The sequence below is a fragment of the Talpa occidentalis genome, unplaced genomic scaffold (genome assembly GCF_014898055.3).
Source record: "Talpa occidentalis isolate TD23 unplaced genomic scaffold, MPIMG_talOcc4v2.1 talOcc4.12, whole genome shotgun sequence".
In the NCBI taxonomy this organism is placed as follows: Eukaryota; Metazoa; Chordata; class Mammalia; order Eulipotyphla; family Talpidae; genus Talpa; species Talpa occidentalis.
The window spans coordinates 6088704-6108116 of NW_023601212.1; the positions used below are offsets into that span (position 1 = coordinate 6088704).

General features: G+C 62.7%; 2 protein-coding genes across 4 annotated transcripts; one reads left to right on the plus strand and one right to left on the minus strand.

The window, feature by feature from the left end:
* The first annotated feature begins 245 nt into the window (after positions 1-245).
* CFD (complement factor D) lies at positions 246-2619 on the plus strand. The gene is made up of 5 exons (XM_037504930.1): positions 246-309; positions 1375-1531; positions 1620-1764; positions 2007-2264; positions 2394-2619. Exons 1-5 carry the CDS (start codon positions 252-254, stop codon positions 2553-2555), a joined length of 780 nt encoding a protein of 259 aa, XP_037360827.1. The 5' UTR covers positions 246-251; the 3' UTR covers positions 2556-2619.
* Positions 2620-3990: 1371 nt separating this feature from the next.
* On the minus strand, positions 3991-19172 carry MED16 (mediator complex subunit 16). Of its 3 annotated transcripts, none has more exons than XM_037504909.2 (15): positions 19130-19172; positions 17713-17887; positions 16611-16718; positions 16113-16282; positions 14502-14933; positions 13705-13810; positions 12458-12613; positions 11341-11552; positions 10740-10946; positions 9784-9994; positions 8970-9103; positions 8672-8864; positions 8023-8239; positions 6942-7025; positions 3991-6401 (listed from the first exon to the last, which is right to left on the minus strand). In XM_037504909.2, the coding sequence occupies exons 2-15, from the start codon at positions 17843-17845 to the stop codon at positions 6275-6277; spliced, it is 2490 nt and encodes an 829-aa protein (XP_037360806.1). In that variant the 5' UTR covers positions 17846-17887; positions 19130-19172; the 3' UTR covers positions 3991-6274. The 3 variants fall into 3 exon arrangements, with proteins under 3 accessions (XP_037360806.1, XP_037360807.1, XP_037360805.1); XM_037504910.2 differs by lacking the exon at positions 19130-19172 and adding an exon at positions 18947-18995; XM_037504908.2 differs by lacking the exon at positions 19130-19172 and having other exon boundaries at positions 17713-18750.
* Positions 19173-19413: the final 241 nt, after the last annotated feature.

The following is a 19413-nucleotide window of genomic DNA, read 5'->3' on the forward strand; positions in this document are numbered from 1 at the left end:
CATTGAGGGTCTCCTCCTCACGTGGGAGGCAGGGGCACGGCAGCAGTTTGCCTGATGTTGGTGCCAAGTCCCGTGTCCCCCCCCCCCCCCCCCGTGGGGAGGGTGGAGGCAGCGCAGGCAGGCTCCCCTTTCCCCAGCTGGACCGCTGCCCACTGGCAGAGAGCGCATGTGGGAGTTGCCCGCCCCCCTCCACCCACATAAAAGCACTCCCAGCTCCCCGCTTGTGTCTGTGTCGGGGCCACAGAGGCATCATGGCGAACTGCGTGTTGCATGTAGCGGCGCTGGTCCTCCTAAGCGCTGCCACATGCGGTGAGTGGGTCTGCAGTTGTGGCGACAGCTGGGGCTCCAGCCTGCAGGGCCCCTGGGCCCAACAGAACTGTAGGAAGCCCCACTGGGTGGGCAGAGTGGGGCAGGGCCATGGAATGGAAGGTTCTGAAAAGTCAAGGAATTCATTTTTTAAAAAGATTATTTGATTTTTTTTTTAAAAAAGATTTATTTATACAAGCACCGGGTACAGTCAGAAGCGCGGGAGGGTGAGAGGATTCACCAGAGACAAGCGGAGAGCAGAACAGACAGACTGACGAAGTACACTGCTGAGGGGAGCAGCGGGCGGCAGGAGAGGTCTGCGCGCCATGTGGGACCCTCGCCCGGCAGCCGGGGATGGAACCGGCACTGCAGAGGCTACGGGCAACTTTGCAACCCAGCGCTCAACCGCTGCGCAACTGGGGAGGCCCAAGATTATTTGATTTATTTATGCATACAAGAGCTGGGGTGCAGGCCATGGGTGGGAGTGGGGTTAAGAGGATTCATCAGAGACAGAGTGGGGGGCAGAGCAGGTGGACTGAATGAATACACCGCTGAGGGGAGGGGCGGGGAGTCAGCAGAGGTCTGCTGTGCCATGTGGGTAGCTCCCTGGCCAGGATCAAACTCAGGCTGCAGTGGCTGGGGATGGCTTGGTAGTGCTGAGACTTAACCCCTGCACCACCAGGGAGGCCCCAGTCAAGGAATTCTTAAGGCTATGAATCTGAAACCTGGCTTTTGAGTCTGAGTCTTCTCCACAGTGAGAATCTGAATTTCCCACAGAGGAAAACTGGCAGCTGGTGGGGCAAAGGCTGGCGGGAACTTTTGGTTGGGGCAGTCGGAGTTTTCTTGTTTAATCTGAAGTGTTTAGCACAGCCTGTGGGGATGGAATTTGATCCAGGCCCCAGCACCCTCGGCCTCCGGGGGTCTCCTCTCTGGCACTGCGGGAGTTTGCTCCTCTGGGGTTGGGGAGGATTCCAAGGATGGAATTCTGGGGCTGGGGGGGCCGAGCAGCCTGCGGGAGGGGTGAAGGCGGCGCGCAGTCCTCCCTGAAGCCCCCACCTCTGCCCGCAGCGGCACAGCCCCGGGGCCGCATCCTGGGCGGCCGAGAGGCGCCGTCCCACGCGCGGCCCTACATGGCCTCGGTGCAGCTGGACGGCCGGCACGTGTGCGGAGGCTTCCTGGTGTCGGAGCGGTGGGTGCTGAGCGCCGCGCACTGCCTGGAAGACATGTGAGCGCGGGGCGCGGGGCGCGGGGCGCGGGGGCAGGGACGGGTGGGGCTGGGGCGCGGCGCTGACGAGGACCCACCCCGCTTCCAGGGCGGAAGGGAAGGTGCAGGTGCTCCTGGGCGCGCACTCGCTGTCGCAGCCCGAGCCGTCCAAGCGCCTGTACGACGTGCTTCGCGCAGTGCCGCACCCCGACAGCCGGCCCGACTCCACGGACCACGACCTCCTCCTGCTGCAGGTTGGCGAGTCCGGCCCCGGCCCCTCCCGCTGCGCTGAGGGCTCTGCCCCGACGCGCGCAGCCCCCAGCCCTGGCCCCCAGCCCTCACCCCGCCCCAGCCCAGCCGTAGTCCCCGCGGGGGCCCCGCCCCGACGCGCATCTCTCGCTCCTCGCGCCCATGGCAGCCGCTGCCCCTCCTGCTGCGCGTGCCCCGCCCCGCGCCCCTCGCCTGACGCCTGACGCCCCAACCCGCCCGCCCGCAGCTGTCTGAGCAGGCGGCGCTGGGCCCCGCCGTGCAGCCCCTGGCCTGGCAGCGCGAGGACCGCGACGTGCCCGCCGGCTCGCTCTGCGACGTGGCGGGCTGGGGCGTGGTGAGCCACGCGGGCCGCCGGCCCGACCGCCTGCAGCACTTGGCGCTACGGGTGCTCGACCGCGCCGTCTGCAACCAGCGCGCGTTCCACGACGGCGCCATCACCGAGCGCATGATGTGCGGAGAGAGCAACCGCCGCGACAGCTGCAGGGTGAGGGGCTCGGCGGGCGGGGCCCCGGGGGGCCGGGGCGGGGTCCCGGGGGCGGGGGGCCTGGACGGGGCGGGGAGGGGCCGGGCGGGGCCCAGCGAGTGGGCGCTCACGGCCCCGCCCCCCGCGCAGGGCGACTCCGGCGGGCCCCTGGTGTGCGCGGGCGTGGCGGAGGCCGTGGTCAGCTCCGGCGCGCGCGTCTGCGGCAACCCCAAGAAGCCCGGCATCTACACGCGCCTGGCGAGCTACGCGGCCTGGATCGACGGCGTGATGGCCGAGGGCCCGCGCGCCTGAGCCCGCGGGTGGCGGCGCAAGTCCCAAGCCCCAAGCCCCGGCAATAAAGTCCCCAGCCCGCGGCATCCAGCCCCGCCTGCGCCAGCTTTTCTCGAGCGGGGTGCGTGCGGGAGGCGGGGGGAGCCCGGGCGGGTGGGGAGGCGGGCTGGTCGCCGTCGGAAGGGCGGGGGCCCGTGGGCGCCCTCGAACCGCGCGGGGGCCGCCGCACGTCGCTCGGCCACACGGCGGCGCCCTCGCTCTTCCCCGGAGCCAGAGGCGCCCGCAGAACCCAAGGGCCCCTCGGCGCGGCCGCGCTCCAGCCGCTGCCCCAGCAAACCGGAGGCCCTTCCCTGCGCGGGGTCCTGCCCCGGACGGAGACCTCGGCACACGGAGATCTCCCGAGGCCGAGCTCTTTGCTCCCCTGGCGTCCCCGGGGGCAAACTAGGCGCAGAGAAACCCTTGGACTTTTTTTTTTTTTAAGATTGATGCATATATTTTTTAAGATTGATGCATAGTCACGGGGGTGCAGGCCAGAGGCGCACCAGAGCATTCCCCAGAGACAGAGTGGGGAGCAGAACAGGTGGATTCACTGAAATCCACTGCTGAGGGGAGCAGCGGGGAGACAGGAGAGGCCTGCTGCGCCATGTGGGTAGCTCCCTGGCCGGGGACTGAACTCATGCTGCAGAGGTCCCGAAACCCTTGGACTCTTCTTTATTTTTGAATATATTTTTTACATTATTGTTCATTTTTCAACGTTTGCTTTCCCCACCCTACCCCCCACTCCACCCTTGGACTCTCTTAAGGTCACACAGTTGTTCTTGGGCAAAGCCTAGATTTGAAGCCAGGGCCCCCTACCTGCGTTCACAGGCATCCCCAGTGCTGTGAGGTTCACAGAATGAGGTCTGCAGGTGTCCTGGACCCACCGCACCGGCTGGGGCACAGGTGACACACTGCCCCCCTGGATCTGCTTACCTCCTGGGCAATGAGGAGGGAGGTGACAAAGGACAAAACTCAGCCCCAAGACCCTGAGGCTGTTCTACTGAGTGGAAGGGGAGCCGTTGACACCCAACCCCTACCAGCAACCCCCGCACCCCCACCAGCTCAAGCCCAGGCTACAGAGGGTTCTAGTAAATCTGAGAGGTGAGGTCTAGCGCCCCAGTGGGCACTGGAGAGTTGGCACTAGACCCTGCACTGGCCTTTACTATGGTGCGTTCACCTTGGAGCCACACTAAGCATCCCCTGGTCACTGCACACAGCGCAAGAGCACCAGGCGCCCTCAGCTGCCGTGGGCAGGTCAGCGCTGCACACAGTTAAAGGAGGGAAACTTAACTGCTGGCCACTCAGCCATCCGAGACACTCATTCGCTAGCTACTTCCTGAATGGAGGGAGAACGCCAGGGGTGGCATGGACGACGCCAGGTGCAGACAGATGACCAGATTTAGCAAACAAAAAAACAGACGTCCAGTAAATGGGAATTTCAGAAAAATACTTTTTATAAGTATCTCCAATGTGCTGTTTGGGAGACTTATAATGAAAACGTGTTCCTTGCGCATCGGAAATGCAAATGTCCCGGGCACTCTGCAGCTCACCTGGCTGCACGGTGGGCCCCAGGTGGAAGTGCCTGCCAGGGATGGAGTCTGTGGGCAACAGGAGGGAGATGCATCCTGAGCCTGAGCCATGCGAGCCTCAGCCGCCTGCAGTGTTCTTGTTTCTCGTCTCTCCGTGGGGCGCACGCAGCCCTGGCTGTACGGGGCCATGAGATCCCAGGGCACCTGGGATATGCTGCCTGAGAACTGGCCCCACTCCTGAGCAGGAGCACTCCAAGTGCCCCAGGGGCAGGAACTCGAGATGCACTGACAGCCGAGGTTGGGGGCGGGGGAACATCACTACCCACAACCCTTCCAACCACTCCAACAGGGCCCCCCAGCAAGACCACCACCCCAGACTGCCAGGGTGCGCCCCATGCCTGAGGACAGCCAGGCACTTCTGTGCCTAGGCTTGTCACAATTTAAGGCATGTTCTGGCAATCCCCATGTAACCAACCACTGAGAACTTAGTTGTGTAAAACCACCCTGGGGACCACTGAGCTCTGCTTCTGTGGTCGGGACCAGAGTGCACAGGGAGCCAGGGAGCTCGTCTCCTGGCCACCACATCTCCTGTTGGGGACCACGCACTGGAGCCACCAGAAGTGCCTGATGCGCGCTGGGCTAAGCTGGCAGCTCCCCAGCTGAGTGCCGGCCCGTGGCTGCCCCACATGCCCTGGGCTTCCCGTGGCACGGCTGCCCAGGCTCCCAGATGCAGGCCAGGGCAGTTTCCCGCCAATCTCGGAGGTCACAGCATCACCTCCCTGCCCAGGACCATCAGTACAAGCAGGAGCCACCCAGGTTCAAGCAGCAGCAAAGAGCAGCGCCCAAGACTCGGCGTCTGCTGTGAGACCGCTGCAAGATAACCAGCCCCACGCATGGGCAGCAGAGTTACGGGAAGGCCCAGAGAAACTGACCTCCACGGAGGAAAGGCCTGGTGCCTACCCCTGCCCCCAAACTGCCCGGGAACCCGTTCCTGCAATCTTAGCAGCAGCGCTTTGCACGGACAGGCTCCTTGGCTGGCGCGACGGCCTGACCCACTGCGCAGCAGCCAGCCGCCTGGGAGGCAGCCGCGTCTGTTCACTAAGCGGTGGGCAGCAGCGGGTCCATCTCAGGGAGGGGCGGGGGCAGGCTGCAGCTAGCTCCCCCAGCCTCCTGTGCTGGCCCAGCGCCGCAAGTCCCCGCAGAGGGTGCCGGCGGGGGGACCTGTTCAAGTGTTGTGCCAGGCAGGTGGGCTTCACACGCAGCCCCTGGTCCAGGTAATGGGGCTCCCCAGGTGCCCATCATCCCCCTAAAAGCCCAGGAAGCTCATGTCCAGTGGTATCTCGGCGGGAGCCCAGCCACACAGCCATTTACTTCCTGCAGGGTTCCCACAGAAGCCGGCCTCCCCAGAGCCTTCCAGAGGGAAGACAGAACCAATTTCCACTTAGCAGGCAAGCGCTGTCTAGAGGCCCGCAGGGGGCAGGTCATAATCGCCAGAGGTGGCTGGCAGCAGAAGGCACGATGCCTGGGGGGCGCGGGACCTGAGCAGTGCAGGAAGGGGCCCGGAGGAGGCAGCCCGCCCGCTGCAGAAGCCCGCCCCTCCCGGTGAACAAGGCAGGCAGGGTGCCCCTCCCCTGCCCAGCCGGTTCCCAGCGGCGGACCATGTGCCCAGGAACACGGAAACACCCCAACTGTGGGGTGGAGAACAGGGAGTGGGACGGCATGGGGTCTGGGGGGGCTTCATGATGCTCACACGAGGTCTGTGACTCCCAGGGTGTTTATTGGGCCTGCGGAGCCACCTGGATACGTGTGTGTCGCCTGAGAGCCCCACTGCAAGGACAGATCCCCGGGCTGCGCGCTCTAGACTGGGGCCTGAGGCATCTGGAGGGGCCCCTGGGAGTCCCTAAAGGGCAGTGCAAGGGCCGTGGCCCGGCCTGAAGAGGCGAGGCCCACCTCCTGGGGTCGCCATCAGGCGCCGAGGGAGAGCATTGCTCTCTGGGCCGTTGCTACCCCACCGAGGCTTCTGGCAGCTCCGTGCCTGCTTGTCCAGTTACGGTGATGCCAGTCTTGGTAGACGAAGCCCGGAGAGGCTAGGCTGCTTTATGCCAGTCCACGGAAGGTCTGGAGTGTGGAATGCTGTCCCCAGTGCAGGATCTGCCGACAGGCCTGGCCCCGTCAGGGATAGCTGAGGGGCACCCGCCTCCAAAGTCCCCCGCACAGGCAGTTCTTGATCCAGCGTTGCTCCCACTGCTTGATGGCCGTCGTCTTGTTGGGTGACTTGAGCATGGTGACGCAGCCACACCTGCAGCGTCAGGGGGTGCTAACGGGACTGCCCTCCACCGGCCAGGCCCTCCTGTCCCAGGCCTCCCCCAAGACAGCTCCTCCACACTCAGGCACCACCTGCTTCAAGCTGCTCCCCCATACTCGCCAGGCACCCCTGCCCCAGGTCTGCTCTCTCACTCGCATGTCCTCACTGCCCCAGGGGCTCAAGGCACAGGCTGTCCTGGCCCCCTCCCTGCACCCTTCCCTCCTGGCTCAGGCGTGCTGGGGGTGGAGCTCCACTCAGGGGTGCCTGCGTCCAGGTATCCCGCAGCATCTGGGTCATACCGCAAAGTGCAGCACAGGGCGCAGCCTTTCCTGCATGTTCACCCTGCCCCTGCCCAGCGTCGACGCTGCCAGGCCAGACACTTGGGACCAGAGGCGGCCGCAGCCCTCGTAGAAGCACGCTCGTGACCACCGGGCAGCCGGCAGGCAGGACTCACGAGACCCCCAACCCCCCATCCGCAGGTGGGAAACAGAAGCTGGGGGGTGGCAGTCAGGGGCGGGGCGGGCGGGCGCTCACCTGGTGCAGGCTTTGCACTCCTCTGTGGGGTGGGCTCCCAGGTGCAGCCTCCGCAGGTGGTCGATCTTGGGTTGGCCCAGTGCCCTGCAGACAAGAGGAGTGCGTGAGGCCTGGAACCCGCGCACACGTAACAGCCGCACGTACGCTGGGACAGAGCCGTCTCCAAGGTGCAGTGTATGACACTCGTGATGGAAAAGGGTGTGTGCACGCGTGTGCAGTCCCACACACCCGCCGCCACAGGCACACCCAACCCTAGGGCGCGGAGTCCCTGGGAAGACATCTGAGACCTGGCAGGAGAAGCTGCCCCTGGGGCGCGCTGGCACAGCAGGGGGCGCGATGCCGCGACCATCCCATTAAATGCGGTCAGAAGCTGCAAAAGCAAAGAACTTAAAGACTCATCTATGGCCAGACTCCCCTTTTCTGAAACCCAAACCCCAACCAAAACCTGGCTCACCAGGCAGTTCTTCCCACCACAATGAGAAAGATGCGGGAAGGTCAAGGCGCTGCTGGGTCAGCTCGCTGGAGGTGGGACGCAGGGAGGAAGGCACCCCCGCTCCTGCACCCTGCGCCTATCTGGGCGGTTCCTCCTGGCTATGTGGGTGAGTGACCCACACTTTCCTGAGCTACGGTTTACTCACCTATAAAACCCCAGCCCCTGGTGCTGCCAGACACTGGGGTAACTCCACACCCACCCACTCCCCAAAAAGATGACCTGACTAGCTCCAGGTCTCCCATGGACCCTGCAGTGCACTTCAGTTCCCTGGGACCTGGGGTCACGAGTCACATGTACCAGCCTCGCCTCAGAGGGCTGGAGACCAAGTCACCGGGGCCAGCCTCGAGGGCACTCCGTGTGGAGAGGCGGGGTACAAGTGACCAGGGCATGAATCACAAGCTGACCTGACAGGAGGGGGGCGTGCAGGGCACTAGGAGCCGAGGTCAGTGGTGAGTCAGGAAGCAGCAGACACAGGATGTGCAGAAGTCCTGAAGCAGGGGTAACTGGCAGGAGTCAGGTAGGCTCTGGGGAGGACCTTCTAGAAAGGAGCAACAGGTGGCAAGACCTGGAGCAGGAACAGGCACGCACCTGACGAGGCCATCCAGCTGCAAAGTGGTGGTGCTGCCGGGCAGAGATGGAGCTTTACCAAAATGCAGGCGCAGGGGCTGCTTGGGCTGTAGGCGGCTGACCAGGCCATCGCTTACGGGTAGCCAGTCCAAGCTGGGGATGAGCAGCTGACTGGGCAGCAGGCAGCACTCGTCCACCAACGCCTCATCTGGCTCACTGGTGGGCCCCTCGTCACGGCCTGCGGGGAGAGCGCGTCAGCGGCCCTGCCTGCGCACCGCCCACCTAGCTCCCGCAAGGACTTCCTGGAGGTCACAGAGCACCGGGCTCAGGCCCCTGACCTCTGGGGTGGGCCTGGGAGTTCCTGTCCCCTCTGCCCCAGTCTCTTCTATAAAAAAAAAGGCCCACTCTTTTATTTAGAAAATACCCAGTGAGCATCTGATCGCCAGAGTCTGGTCAGCCACAGGTAGACAATCTCGGTACACGAGACAAGCAGACAGTGCCTGGCCGCCGCCCCTGTAGCACAGGCCCCACGCCATGCCTGACCCGTGCTGGGTGCTGCGGGAACAGCAGGGACCAACAGAGCGGGCTCACCTGCCAGGGCGTATAATCTCGTGGGGGGGCCTCACTTGTATTTTGGGAGGGAATGGGAGCAGAGGGCCCCATAACTTACAGCAGATCCACAGCTTGGTGAGCAGGCGGAAGAGCAGGGACATGCTGTCCTGGGTGTCCGAGGTGGCCGTGTACACAGGCAGGCAGCTGGGCTTCAGCAGGCCCCAGATGCGGATGACGACCATCAGCTCCCGCAGCATGCCCAGGGAGGTGCCATCCCGCAGGAAGCTGTGGCCTGGCCGCAGTGGGGAGCCCTGGGGGGAGGCACTTGGGTTGTGTATCTCAACATGTGCAGCATCTCAGTTCTCAGCAGGTCCTGCCGGGCGTGGGGGACCGCTGGGAGGGGTGGCGGTGCGCACCTGGTTGGGCAAGCTGGCCAGCAGGTAGAGCACAAAGTCGCCCACCCACTGCAAGAGCTGCTGGAGTGCCTGCAGGGTGCTCATGTCCAGGACAAATTCTTCTGTCTTGAGGTTGATCATGACCTTGTCAATATCTGGAAAGAGAGAGCGGTTAGGAGCCCGGGACCTCACAGTGCACACACATGCCACACGGGCCAACACACCTCTGTGACCCCTCAGTGCCTACTGAGTGCCTACTCAGTGCCTGCTGAGCAGACCCTAGGCCCTGGGCCCTGGAGGGCTGACACAGACACTGAAAATAAGCCAGTGGGGTGACCTTGAAGGAAAGAGCTGGACCCAGCACCCTGGGACTGTGCAGTGGGTCCCCCTCGGCTCAGAGCATGTGGGGCATGGACTCCACCAATCTGGACACAGCCCTTCGCACTTAAAGGAAAGCTAGGTCTAGAGAACTGGGGTGTCTAGTGCCTGTGGGCCACCTGCGCGTACACCCTTAGCTCCCCTCGCGCCCCCCGCTCTGCAAAGGCAATTCCTCCTCCTGGGATGCCGTCACCCAGGCACAGCCCCATAGCGAGCGAAGGCTCTGAGAGCCAGATGTTTCTGCCTCCTCAGCCCTCATGCCTGCACTCACAGGACACCAGTGCCAGCTCCATGGGAACCCCACCTGGCACCCAGAAGACACCACGCACACTCCTACGACAGGGGAGGACGGTCCTACACCAAGTCACGCAGTTCTCACTCTCGGGAGGGCTGTGTAGTCACGCGCAGACAACACTTGACCCGTGAGGCGTAGGGTGGCTGAGGGGGCCGGACTCACCGACGTCAGTGATCTTGGCACAGATCTCGGTCAGTCGGTCGCCAGGGCTCTTGTCGGGCGTGTTGAGGAAGTGTGGGCGCAGCAGCGACTTGAGCGTGGAGCTGATGGCGATGAGGAAGAGCTTGGCGTGGTAGTCACACACCCGGGTCACCGTGCAGGGCGACAGCTTGCAGAGCGAGGCCTTCATGGCCAGGATGCGGGTAGAGAGGACCTGCAGCAGGAGGACCAGTCAGGCAAGCCGGTCCAAGCTGCCTGACCTCGCTGGCCTTCTTATGGCTCAGAGGGGTGAGAGCCCATTTCGCAGGCGGGCAAGGTCCCAACGTGGGCGGCAGGGCAGGTGCTCCTGCCACGGGGTGGGGGTCACAGATGCTGTTGTGCCCAGGATAACCCCCGCCAGAGACGGTCTGGTCCTGATGTCAGTGGTGCTGGGGAGACCCTGACCTCAGGGCCCACGCGAGGACTAAAGCATACGGTGCATGCACAGAGCTGGCGTCTGAGACACGAGTCTCCTGTTGCTGGGGATACCAGTGGTGCGGCCCGCTCCGCCCGGCCTGTGCTCCAGCACTCTAAAAACGCCTCACACCGTCCCGGCGGCTGCAGTGCGCAGGGCCTGGCTTCCTGTCTGTTTTCTCGGCGGCGGTGCTGGCGGAGGCCAGGCAGCATGGGCTTTTCGGTGTGTGATCTCCCACAGTCACCTTGCCGGACTGCTTAGCTTTAAAGACCCTCAAAAAGGCTGGTTTTCTAGGGGCACAACCGCCTCACCTACACACTCATTTTTCTCTTCCGTCCCCCTGACCTCTCACTCCTGACCACAGGAGGCACCACGCCCGTCTGCAGGAAGGAAAAGACGCACCCAACTGGGGGCAAGAGTCGGGCAGCACAAGGGGCTGTAAAATGCAGGGCTCCACTCTGCGGGACTCTCAAGGCCAAGGGCGGGGGCCCAGCCCACAGCGCACCTGCTGCAGGGCGGCGTTCTGGCGCGTGTACTCCTCGTGCAGCTTCTCCACCAGGCTCTGCACCATGGCGGGCTGCACGTGCAGCAGGATGTCCCACCAGTCGTAGCCGGTCACCATGCAATACTCCAGCAGGAAGAGGAGGTGTCGCAGCGCCAGGCTGACGTCCAGCGCATGCCCCATGGAGGGGGAGATGCGCAGCATGCTCAGCTGGCGGGGAGGGGTGGGCACCCGTGAGACCACAGGAGGAGCCCGGGGTGGGCAGTCCCCCGCCGAGTGCACCCTGCATTTCCGCTTGAGCAAGTGTGAGTGTGTGTGCGCGCACTGCTGTCTCTTTCTGCGAGGTCGAGGACGAGCTCCTCCAGGGCAGAGGAGGACCTCGACCACGCACCTGCACATGCCTGCTGCGAGGCCTGACCCGCCCAGTGACTCTAGGGCTGCGGACCCGCACCGCTCCTCCTTTGCCAGCAACGCGGCTTCAGAGTGAGGGCCCAGACTGGCAGCGGGGGCTGGCTGTCAACAGCAGGAGGGGAGGGGGCTCTCTCTGAGAGGCGCTGGCCTCACAGGGCAGGCGGGCAGCTCCGGAGGCGACAGGTTAGCCTACCTTGCCGTGGTTGTCGATGCCCACAAGGGCCAGAGAGGTCCAGGAGAGCTGCATAGCCTTGAAGTGGACAGTGGGGCCGGTGGTCCGCGGGCGCTTAATGGTGGGCTCGTCCACGACCCGCGGGGCCGTGGAGCTATAGAAGACGGCCATGATCTGCAGTGAGAGCCGGTGAACGATGTGGACACTGCCGTCGTGGAAGGCCAGGGCCAGCCCTAAGGGGTATTTGGGGGATCAGGAGGGAGATGGCTGCCCCACCAGCAGAGGCTGCCACAGTGGAGAGGCACACGCCCCACCCCAGCCACCCTCATCCTGCCCCCCAGGCCGCCCACTGCCTGCCGCCCCTCAGTCATCTGTGCCCTGCCTTTGGTAACAGCCCCAGAGACCAGGAGCAGCAGCTGCGCGTGGCTGTGCAGGGGGCATAGTTTCAGCTGACGTGGGAACTGCACGATTCCCAAGGGACAAGCTGGGGAAGGCAGAGGGATACCAAGGCCCGAGTCCTGGGAGCGGGACTTGTAGGGGCTAGCCACAAAGGGCTGGGGGGTCAGCGAGGTCAGCGTTCCAGGAAAATAAGTGAGTGATCCATGGGGACAGGCCCGGGGCTGTCCCTGCAGCCAAAACTTCAAATTGTCTTGGAAACCAAATATTTTGCCAATAGAGACACTGAGATCTGCTTCTCCAGGGAGCGTGTGGTTTCCAGAATTCAAGATTCACTGACAAGCCAGGATAGTGAAGGGTCCTTGCACATGGAAGGTTGGAAGTGGAACAAATGAAGTATTTTCAGGCCAAGAACTGGACGGCCCGACCCCTCCGGCCGATGTCTACTTAGAGGCCTGGCCTTGACCCACACTTTGGCTGTGCAAACGCTCCCTGCTGGTTCCGGACTCGAGGCCCTGCGCCGGGGCGACACCTCGCCTGCTTCAGCAAGAGGCAGCTGCGTGAGAAGCGCCATGTCCCCGACCTCTTTCACTGATTCTAGCAACCACTTCCAGCTAAAGAGCACGGCTTTTTGTCAGCTAGCCCCACGGCCCTTTGCACTGCTGGAGGCTGAAAGGAGGCGAGGCCCTGAGCGCTCCCCCCCCCTCCCCACCCCCCCCCTTCAGCTGCAGAGCAGCCTTACCCAGGCCGGGGTAGAACTGGGTGTCGTTGGCCACCTTCAGGTCAGTGTTGGTGAGTGAGATAGGCAGCTTGGGCAGTGCCACAGCAGACACACGGTCCAGGTCGTTGGTGGCAGACAGGATCCGCCACTTGAGAATCATGGGCTGTTTGTCACCCACTGAAAGCGGGAGAGGAAATGGAAAAGGAATAAAAACTGAGAGGCCAGAATGGTGGAACCCGCAGGAGGCGTGGGGGAGGCAGTGGCCGCGCTACAGGTCTTGGAGTTGCAGGAAGGGGGAAGCTGGAGTCCAGAGGCCATTACCTGGGCCAAGATCGGCCTGGCAGAGCTGTGCCAGAGCCAGGAGCCGTGGGCACACAGACCCCACAAAACAGCTCCAAGGAGGAGGGAAGGGGGAAAGGACCGGGTTAGGCAGCCCAGGGCTGGTGACCGCCTGTTCAGCCCTGCCCACCACACAGGGTCACGCCAGTCGCTGTCCCCAAGCTCGTGCAGACCAGATGGCCGGCGCCTGGGGACGGGTCCTGAGAAAGGGGCCACGACCCTCTTCACGCTTAATTACTCCGATTATGTTTCACTGTCCACGTTTAATTGTCACAACCTTCTTGCATCTTCCTCAGGAGCTCAAGGGGCCATTATTGATAATCAGCCCCCCAAAACTGGCATTTTCATATGCCAAGCAAACATGTCCTTAGGACAGGGGTGGGCATGAAAACCAGGGGCTGAGGGTTACCTCTCAACTCAGGGGGATGGAAATAAGCAGCTTTTCTGGCACCCAAGTGATCTCAGGCTGGGTGAGCATGCCCCAGGGTCTAAGTTAGGGAAGAGCAAATGACAGTCTTGGGGGGGCCTTTGGCGTCCTTCTGAAGCTGGAGGAAGCAGGACTTCATGCGGGTGCAAGGACAGGGCAGGGGACCATGGCACATTCTTGGCAAACCCAGTTAACACCCCCAGTCAGCCCATCTTCTCACCCTAAACCAGGGCTTCCTGGGGAGTCTGTGGCCTTCAGGCCAGTACACACCTCCCTGCCCCCCCTGCCTCCCCACCCCCCGCCCCCGCCGCTCATCTCTGTGCCCACTGGGCCCAGCTCTGGCCTGGTGCCCCAAGTGCTCTGCACCGCCGCTGCCTCAACCACACGCTAGCTCCCCACAGGAGCGTGTTTGCCCACTGGGTGACCACGGGGAGGACCGAGCTCTCTGGGGCAGGGATCCGCAGTAACCGCAGGTGGCGTGGGGCAAGCCCTGGACACTCACCCACGGGGGAGATTTGCTGGAAGATGTTGTTCACGGGGAGCCCCTCCTTCCTCAGGGACCAGCACTCCACAATGCTGCTTACCTGGCTGGACGCGCACAGGAGCACCTGGGAGGGGAAGGCACATGGCACAGGCTTGTGAGGACCCACCCCAAACCTGGGTTTTGCTCCTGGCCTGTCAAGTCCAGCCTACCCATCCCCCACCCGGGCCTCCACCTCCACTGGGCTCATGATGCCGAGGTCACAGCCCGCCCCAGTGCTGGGGAGGGACACTGGAACAGCAAGGGTCATCTGCATGGCCCTCCCAGGGAAAGTGAGGGAAACCCAAGGGGTGTGGGGAAGCTGGGGGCATTATGGGCTCATGGTGTGATGGGACCAGGCGACCTGGTGGGGTCCACAGAATAGCAGCCCTGGAGATGTCGCCACCCTAAACCCAGGGCCTGTGGGCATGTCAGGTGGTAAAGAGACCACAGGGAGATTGAGACCCCTGGGAGTGTGGGGGTTCTGCATTCCCGGGGCCAGTGTCCTCCCGAGGGTCCTTATAGAGGGAGGCGGAGAGTCAGGGGCAGAGGCACGGGAAGATGCTGCTGGCTGTGAGGATGGAGGAAGGGCCTGGATGCAGCCCCTGTAGATGCTGCAACAGGCTGGAGGAGCCCTGGACCCTCAGAGGAGCGGCCTGCTCCGCCCAGGCTGAGCCCCAGAAGACTGTGTGGACACAGGGCCCCACAGCCATGGGGTGAGAAGCGAGTGGAGATCTGCTACCGGGGCCAGAAGAAGCGGCGTCCCAAGCAGGACTCACCTGCTCCGACATGTCTCGTGCCAGGAACTTGAGGTGGGTGATGGCGGGGAACTTGTCCTTGCGGTTGAGGTCGGTGGTGCAGCGCATGAACAGCGAGGGCAGGATCTCGGTGTCGATGCGGCACTTCTCGCTGACCACGCTCACGCACACCTTGTAAAACTGCACTGGGGACGCGCTACTGCCATCGGCCGTCGCCACCACGATGTTGCCTCCACCTGTGAAGGCGATGTCGGCCAAGGCCACGCGGCCGCGCAGCCGGCACAGGCTCTCCGTGGACGTCAGCACCTGCCCGCTGGGCTTGAGCAGGGACACTGTGACCAGGCCGCTGACCGTGACGGCAATCCAGCCCTCCATGGGCTTGCCTCCGAACAGCGTGAGCGACGGCGAGAACTTGACCCGGGAGAACTTCTCCCCGAAGCTGGAGGCGCCTGACTGCAGGGGGAGTGGGGAGTGAGCAGGCTCCCACCCAAACTTTAGGGGTCTGCTTTTAAGATCCCATCACCCCACTTCTGGGTGCTACACCCACAGATAAAGCAGCAATGTGCACACGCCACCAGCACGTGGACTTAAGCTCAGCAAGTGCTTACAGCCCCACGTAAGGGCCTTCTCCGACGGTCAGGCTCCTTGCTTGTATTCTGGAAGACGCTGGTGGAGACTAAGTGACTGAATCATGGAGGACAGGCATGAGCGACCCTTTTTTTGTAAAGAGTCGCCCTAAGTTTTCGGCTGGTGGCCAGGGGTTTGTTTTCCCAGTGCAGAAACCAGTCCGACTCTGCCTACAGACAGGTGGTGCATTCAGCAGGCGACCAGAAGCAAAGCGTTGGCGCTGGCGGGCCCCAGGAGTTGCCTGGTATAGGAATTCTACCTTGATAAAGCTTTCAGCAAAAAAAAAAAAAAAAAAAAATGCGCCAAATAGCCAAAAGTGGTCTGTGTCTGGGGGATCCACCGAGTGGCATGTGGCGCTGTGGCCACACACTGAGGACACGCAGACACTGAGGAAGGCAGGCCCAGGGATGTGACAAAGAAAAAATTACTCTCTACTGCCAGCTTCCTGGTCATCAATCCAGGTCAGCTTCCTGGTCCATGGAGTGGTCCAGCCCAGCAAGTGCAGGGGCCACAAAGGCCTCTGAGGACCTGCAGCAGCTGGAGGCCTCACCCTGCAGCAGGGCCTGGCCAGCCCCCTCACTGAGTCCTAACTATGACCCAGCAGCATGTGAAGTGAAGGAAGTGACACACAGAGGCGTGAAGTCAGGATTTGAACTCAGGTGCCTGACCCAGGCGACTCCCGGCTGAATAGCAGGCTACAGAGAGAACTCTAGGATATTACTGAATCAGAGGGTGGCCTGACTTCTGAGGAAAACAGCCACCAGTTAAATGGGTGACTCATTGAAGACATCAGCCCTCAGTTAACCAGGTGCTGCACTGAGGATAGCAGCCATCAGTTAACGTGGTCCACTGGAACACAGGCTACTGAGAGCTGACCACTGGTCAGATCTGGGCCCACCACAGCTCTTACACCAGAGGTGAGAGGTGCTGGCGGGAAGAAGCAGGGTGGCTGGTGACACGCAGGGTTAATGACCTCTGCACCACTCACTTGGGCAGGACACCCACCTTTTCCACATGCAGGGCTAGTTTCACACCGTTGTGCAGCCAGGACAGGGCCACGATGGGGTCGCCCTCCACCAAGCTGCCCACAGGACTCTCCCAGCTATTGGCCAGGTGGTCAGCCATGCTCCAGCACTTGATCTGCCCATTGGCATCAGCTGACAGGAGCCGGGAGCCTGGTAGGGGGAGGGAGGATCGTTAAACCTAAGTCACACACACCCACACCGGCAGGAGCAGCGACCCACACATGACAATGGCTGGAAGGAGTCAGCCTGGTGGAGGAAGCAGGGGAGTGACAGAAGGCATGTTTCAGAAACAACTCTGGATGCAGGGAATGAGAAGAGCGATGGCGGCAGAGCCACAGATAAAGGACTTGAGTGCCAGCTCTGGACTCCAGCAACATGACCAGGGAAAGACGGAGCATCCCGCTCTGAGATTCCGGAATCAGGGCAAGCACTGCCCCTCCCCTGCCCCATGCCGTGCAGGACCCCAGGCCACTCGCACCTGACTGGTCCCACTCCAGGCAGGTGATGGCTTCGCTGTGCTCCGAGTTAATGGAGTGCACGTCCCAGGGGTGCTCTGTGTCCAGGATGTGGATCATGCGGGTCAGGTCTGCGGATCAAGAGAAGGTACCGTCAGCATGGTGACAGACACACGGCCCCAAAGCACCTGCAGATCCCAGGAGGTGTTGCTGAGGAGCCTGGGGCACATCAAACCCAAAAGGAAGAACCAGAACCACTGCTGACCACAATGAGCAGGCCTGGTCCTATAGGAGAACACGACAGGCCGGTGACTTGGCTGCCAGTGTGCCTACTACGTTTTTAAAGAAATAGAAGGAGGCATCCCTGGTGGCTCAAGGGGTTAAGCACCGCACTATGAAGCAATACACAAGCCTCTGCAGCAAGAGTTCGATCTCCAGCTGGCCAGGGAGAAACCAGATGGTGCAGCAGACCTCTCCTGTCTCCCCACTGCTCCCCTCAGCAGTGTATTTCAATCAGTCAGCCTGTTCTGCTCCCCACTCTGTCTCTGGTGAAGCCTCTCACCCCCTGCATCTCTGGCCTGTACCCCAGCTCTTGCATGCATAAATAAATAAATCTCTAAAAAAAAAATCAAGAAAGAAGTGGAAGGAAATGACCCCAAAATGCTGACAGTGGGCATCTCTTCAGAAGGTAATGGGGGGTTCTTTGTCCTTATTCCAAGTTTCTAGCCTTTTAAAATGTCCTTTAATGAGCACACGTTACTCAAACAACGAAGAGAAACTGGCTGGCACTAAGGTACCTTGGAGGCTTTCAAAAGCCAAACGGTAACATGGACAGTCTGGAAACTGGGGCATACATCTCCAACAAGCTGCAGTTCCACACACCCCTCAGCCTATTTGATAACACAGAAGTGATCCCAGTTCTGGCACGAGCCCCACCTGCCCTTTGCACCTCTATGAGGTTGAGATTCTCAGCACCCCGTCACGGACAAAGAAACCCTGAGAGGTCGTACAGGGGTGACGGGCAGCTCCCAGGAGTCCCCCCATGACATGTTCCAGGCAAGTGGGAAACAAGGGTACCGCATCACGAGGGAAGAGTGGGGAGGGGAGCGGCGGCTGCGGGCATACCCTGGTCGTCGTTTCGGAGGTCTGTGGTGAAGGCGATGAGGTTGCGGCAGGACCAGGCGCAGGCCAGGGGCACTGATGGACAGTGGGTGCTCTTGGGCCATTTCTCCCACTCGCAGACATAAGCCAGATCCATCGTGCCTGCCGGTCACAGGTCACACACCGAGGCACCCAGCTCCTAAGGGAGGGAGGACAGGCCAGTTACCACATTCACAGACAGCCTGCTAGATGCTGGTCACCAGGGAAACCGGACAGTCCCAGCCCCTGCGCACGGGTCTGGGGGGCTGCACGGGAAGGCAGTATTTGAGCACAGGTGTGAGGGGTGTGGCACGCAGGCCTGGGGAATAGCATTCCAGGTGCAGGGACCAGACAGTACAAAAGCCTAGGGTGTTCAAAGGGTGGCTGGGGGGCCTGTGTGGCTGCTGCAGTGAGGGTGGCGACGTGTGGGAGCAGGTCTTGGCTCTGGGGGCTGACCAGGCTGTACCACCAAGTGGGAGGGAATGGAAGCCTTAGGAGGGTCCCTCTGGCTGTCTGGAGGGCAGAGCCAGGCATCCAGGGGAGCAATGATGAGAGCAGTGCAAACTGATAGGTCGCTCCCTGGATCCGAGGGTGTGTCCTGAAGGAGTCCTGGGGGGGGGGGGATGCTGCTTCCTCAGACGGAGGGAGAGAGTGTCGGGCAGGGTCAGGGACTTGCTGTGGAACCGGAGTGAACAAAAACAGCAGCAATAAGCGTTTTCTCAGCCCTGGCTACACGCCTGGCACCCATTATAGGAGCTTTCCTTTCACCTTTACAAAGTCCCCATAGACTCGAATTACCATCAACCCCATCTTCCCCAAACACTACACCCAGGCCCCCCACTTCTTCAAGCCCTGCCCCAGAACCGCCAGCCGCCTCCACAGTCTGTGAACTTGGCCCCAGCGCCTTCTGGCCCATCTCGTTCAGTCTTTGCTTTCTGGATCCCGCTCTCAATTCGCTCCTTGAGCCCCCAGGCCTGTTCTCACTAGAGGGACCCCACAACCTCAGGCCCTGCCCCAAAGTCCTCCAGCCCGGCCCCTGCACCCTTTGCTTTACAAACCCTCCCGGCCCTCCGCGCAGCCCCCACTGCTCCCCGGGGAGCCCCCAGCTCCACCCCTGGGATCCCAGCAGGCTCCGGGTCTAGGGCCCCAGGTCCCGCCCCCGGTTTCCCCATCACCTCCCAGCCCCGCCCCAACGCGCTCCAGGCCCCGCCCGACTCACCCTGGCTCCGGGGCCGGGACCCCCGTCCGCCCGGGGCACCCCTCGCCGCCGCCTCGACTCCCAGGCCCCGCCCCTCAGGCCGCTACCCAGCACCCTTTGCGCGCCGCCCGGCCCCGGCCCCCCGGCCCCCCCGCGCCCCCGCTCCCGCCTCCGCGGGCCGCGCCGCCCCGCAGCCGCGCTCACCCGCCTCACGGGCCCGAGCGCCGAGCCGGCGGGCGGCCGCGGCCGGCAGTGCCCTAGCGCCCCGGCTCCGGCGCCTCCATCTTCCCGGCCAGACAGTCGCGGCGCGCGCGGCCGCGCCCGGAGGCTTCTGGGACGGCGCGCCCGGCCCCGCCCCCACCGCGCGGGGTCAGGCCGCGGCCGCCGGGCTGGGGGCGCCGCGTGGCCCCTGTGCTCGCGCTGTGTGTGCGGTGACGTGTGTGGTGGCTTTTTAAGATTTATTTATTCATGCATACAAGGGCTGGGGC

What these genes read in the sequence shown, in the direction of transcription:
- CFD (XM_037504930.1), top strand. Translation starts at nt 252, where the DNA reads ATGGCGAACTGCGTGTTGCATGTAGCGGCGCTGGTCCTCCTAAGCGCT. An exon ending in CCTAAGCGCTGCCACATGCG is followed by an intron (nt 310 to 1,374) that starts GTGAGTGGGTCT and finishes CTCTGCCCGCAG; the next exon opens with CGGCACAGCCCCGGGGCCGC. An exon ending in GCGCACTGCCTGGAAGACAT is followed by an intron (nt 1,532 to 1,619) that starts GTGAGCGCGGGG and finishes CCCCGCTTCCAG; the next exon opens with GGCGGAAGGGAAGGTGCAGG.
- MED16 (XM_037504909.2), bottom strand. Translation starts at nt 17,845, where the DNA reads ATGGATCTGGCTTATGTCTGCGAGTGGGAGAAATGGCCCAAGAGCACC. An exon ending in TAGCCCTGCATGTGGAAAAG is followed by an intron (nt 14,934 to 16,112) that starts GTGGGTGTCCTG and finishes CTCCCCCTGCAG; the next exon opens with TCAGGCGCCTCCAGCTTCGG. An exon ending in CACCAAGCTGTGGATCTGCT is followed by an intron (nt 8,240 to 8,671) that starts GTAAGTTATGGG and finishes CTCTCCCCGCAG; the next exon opens with GCCGTGACGAGGGGCCCACC.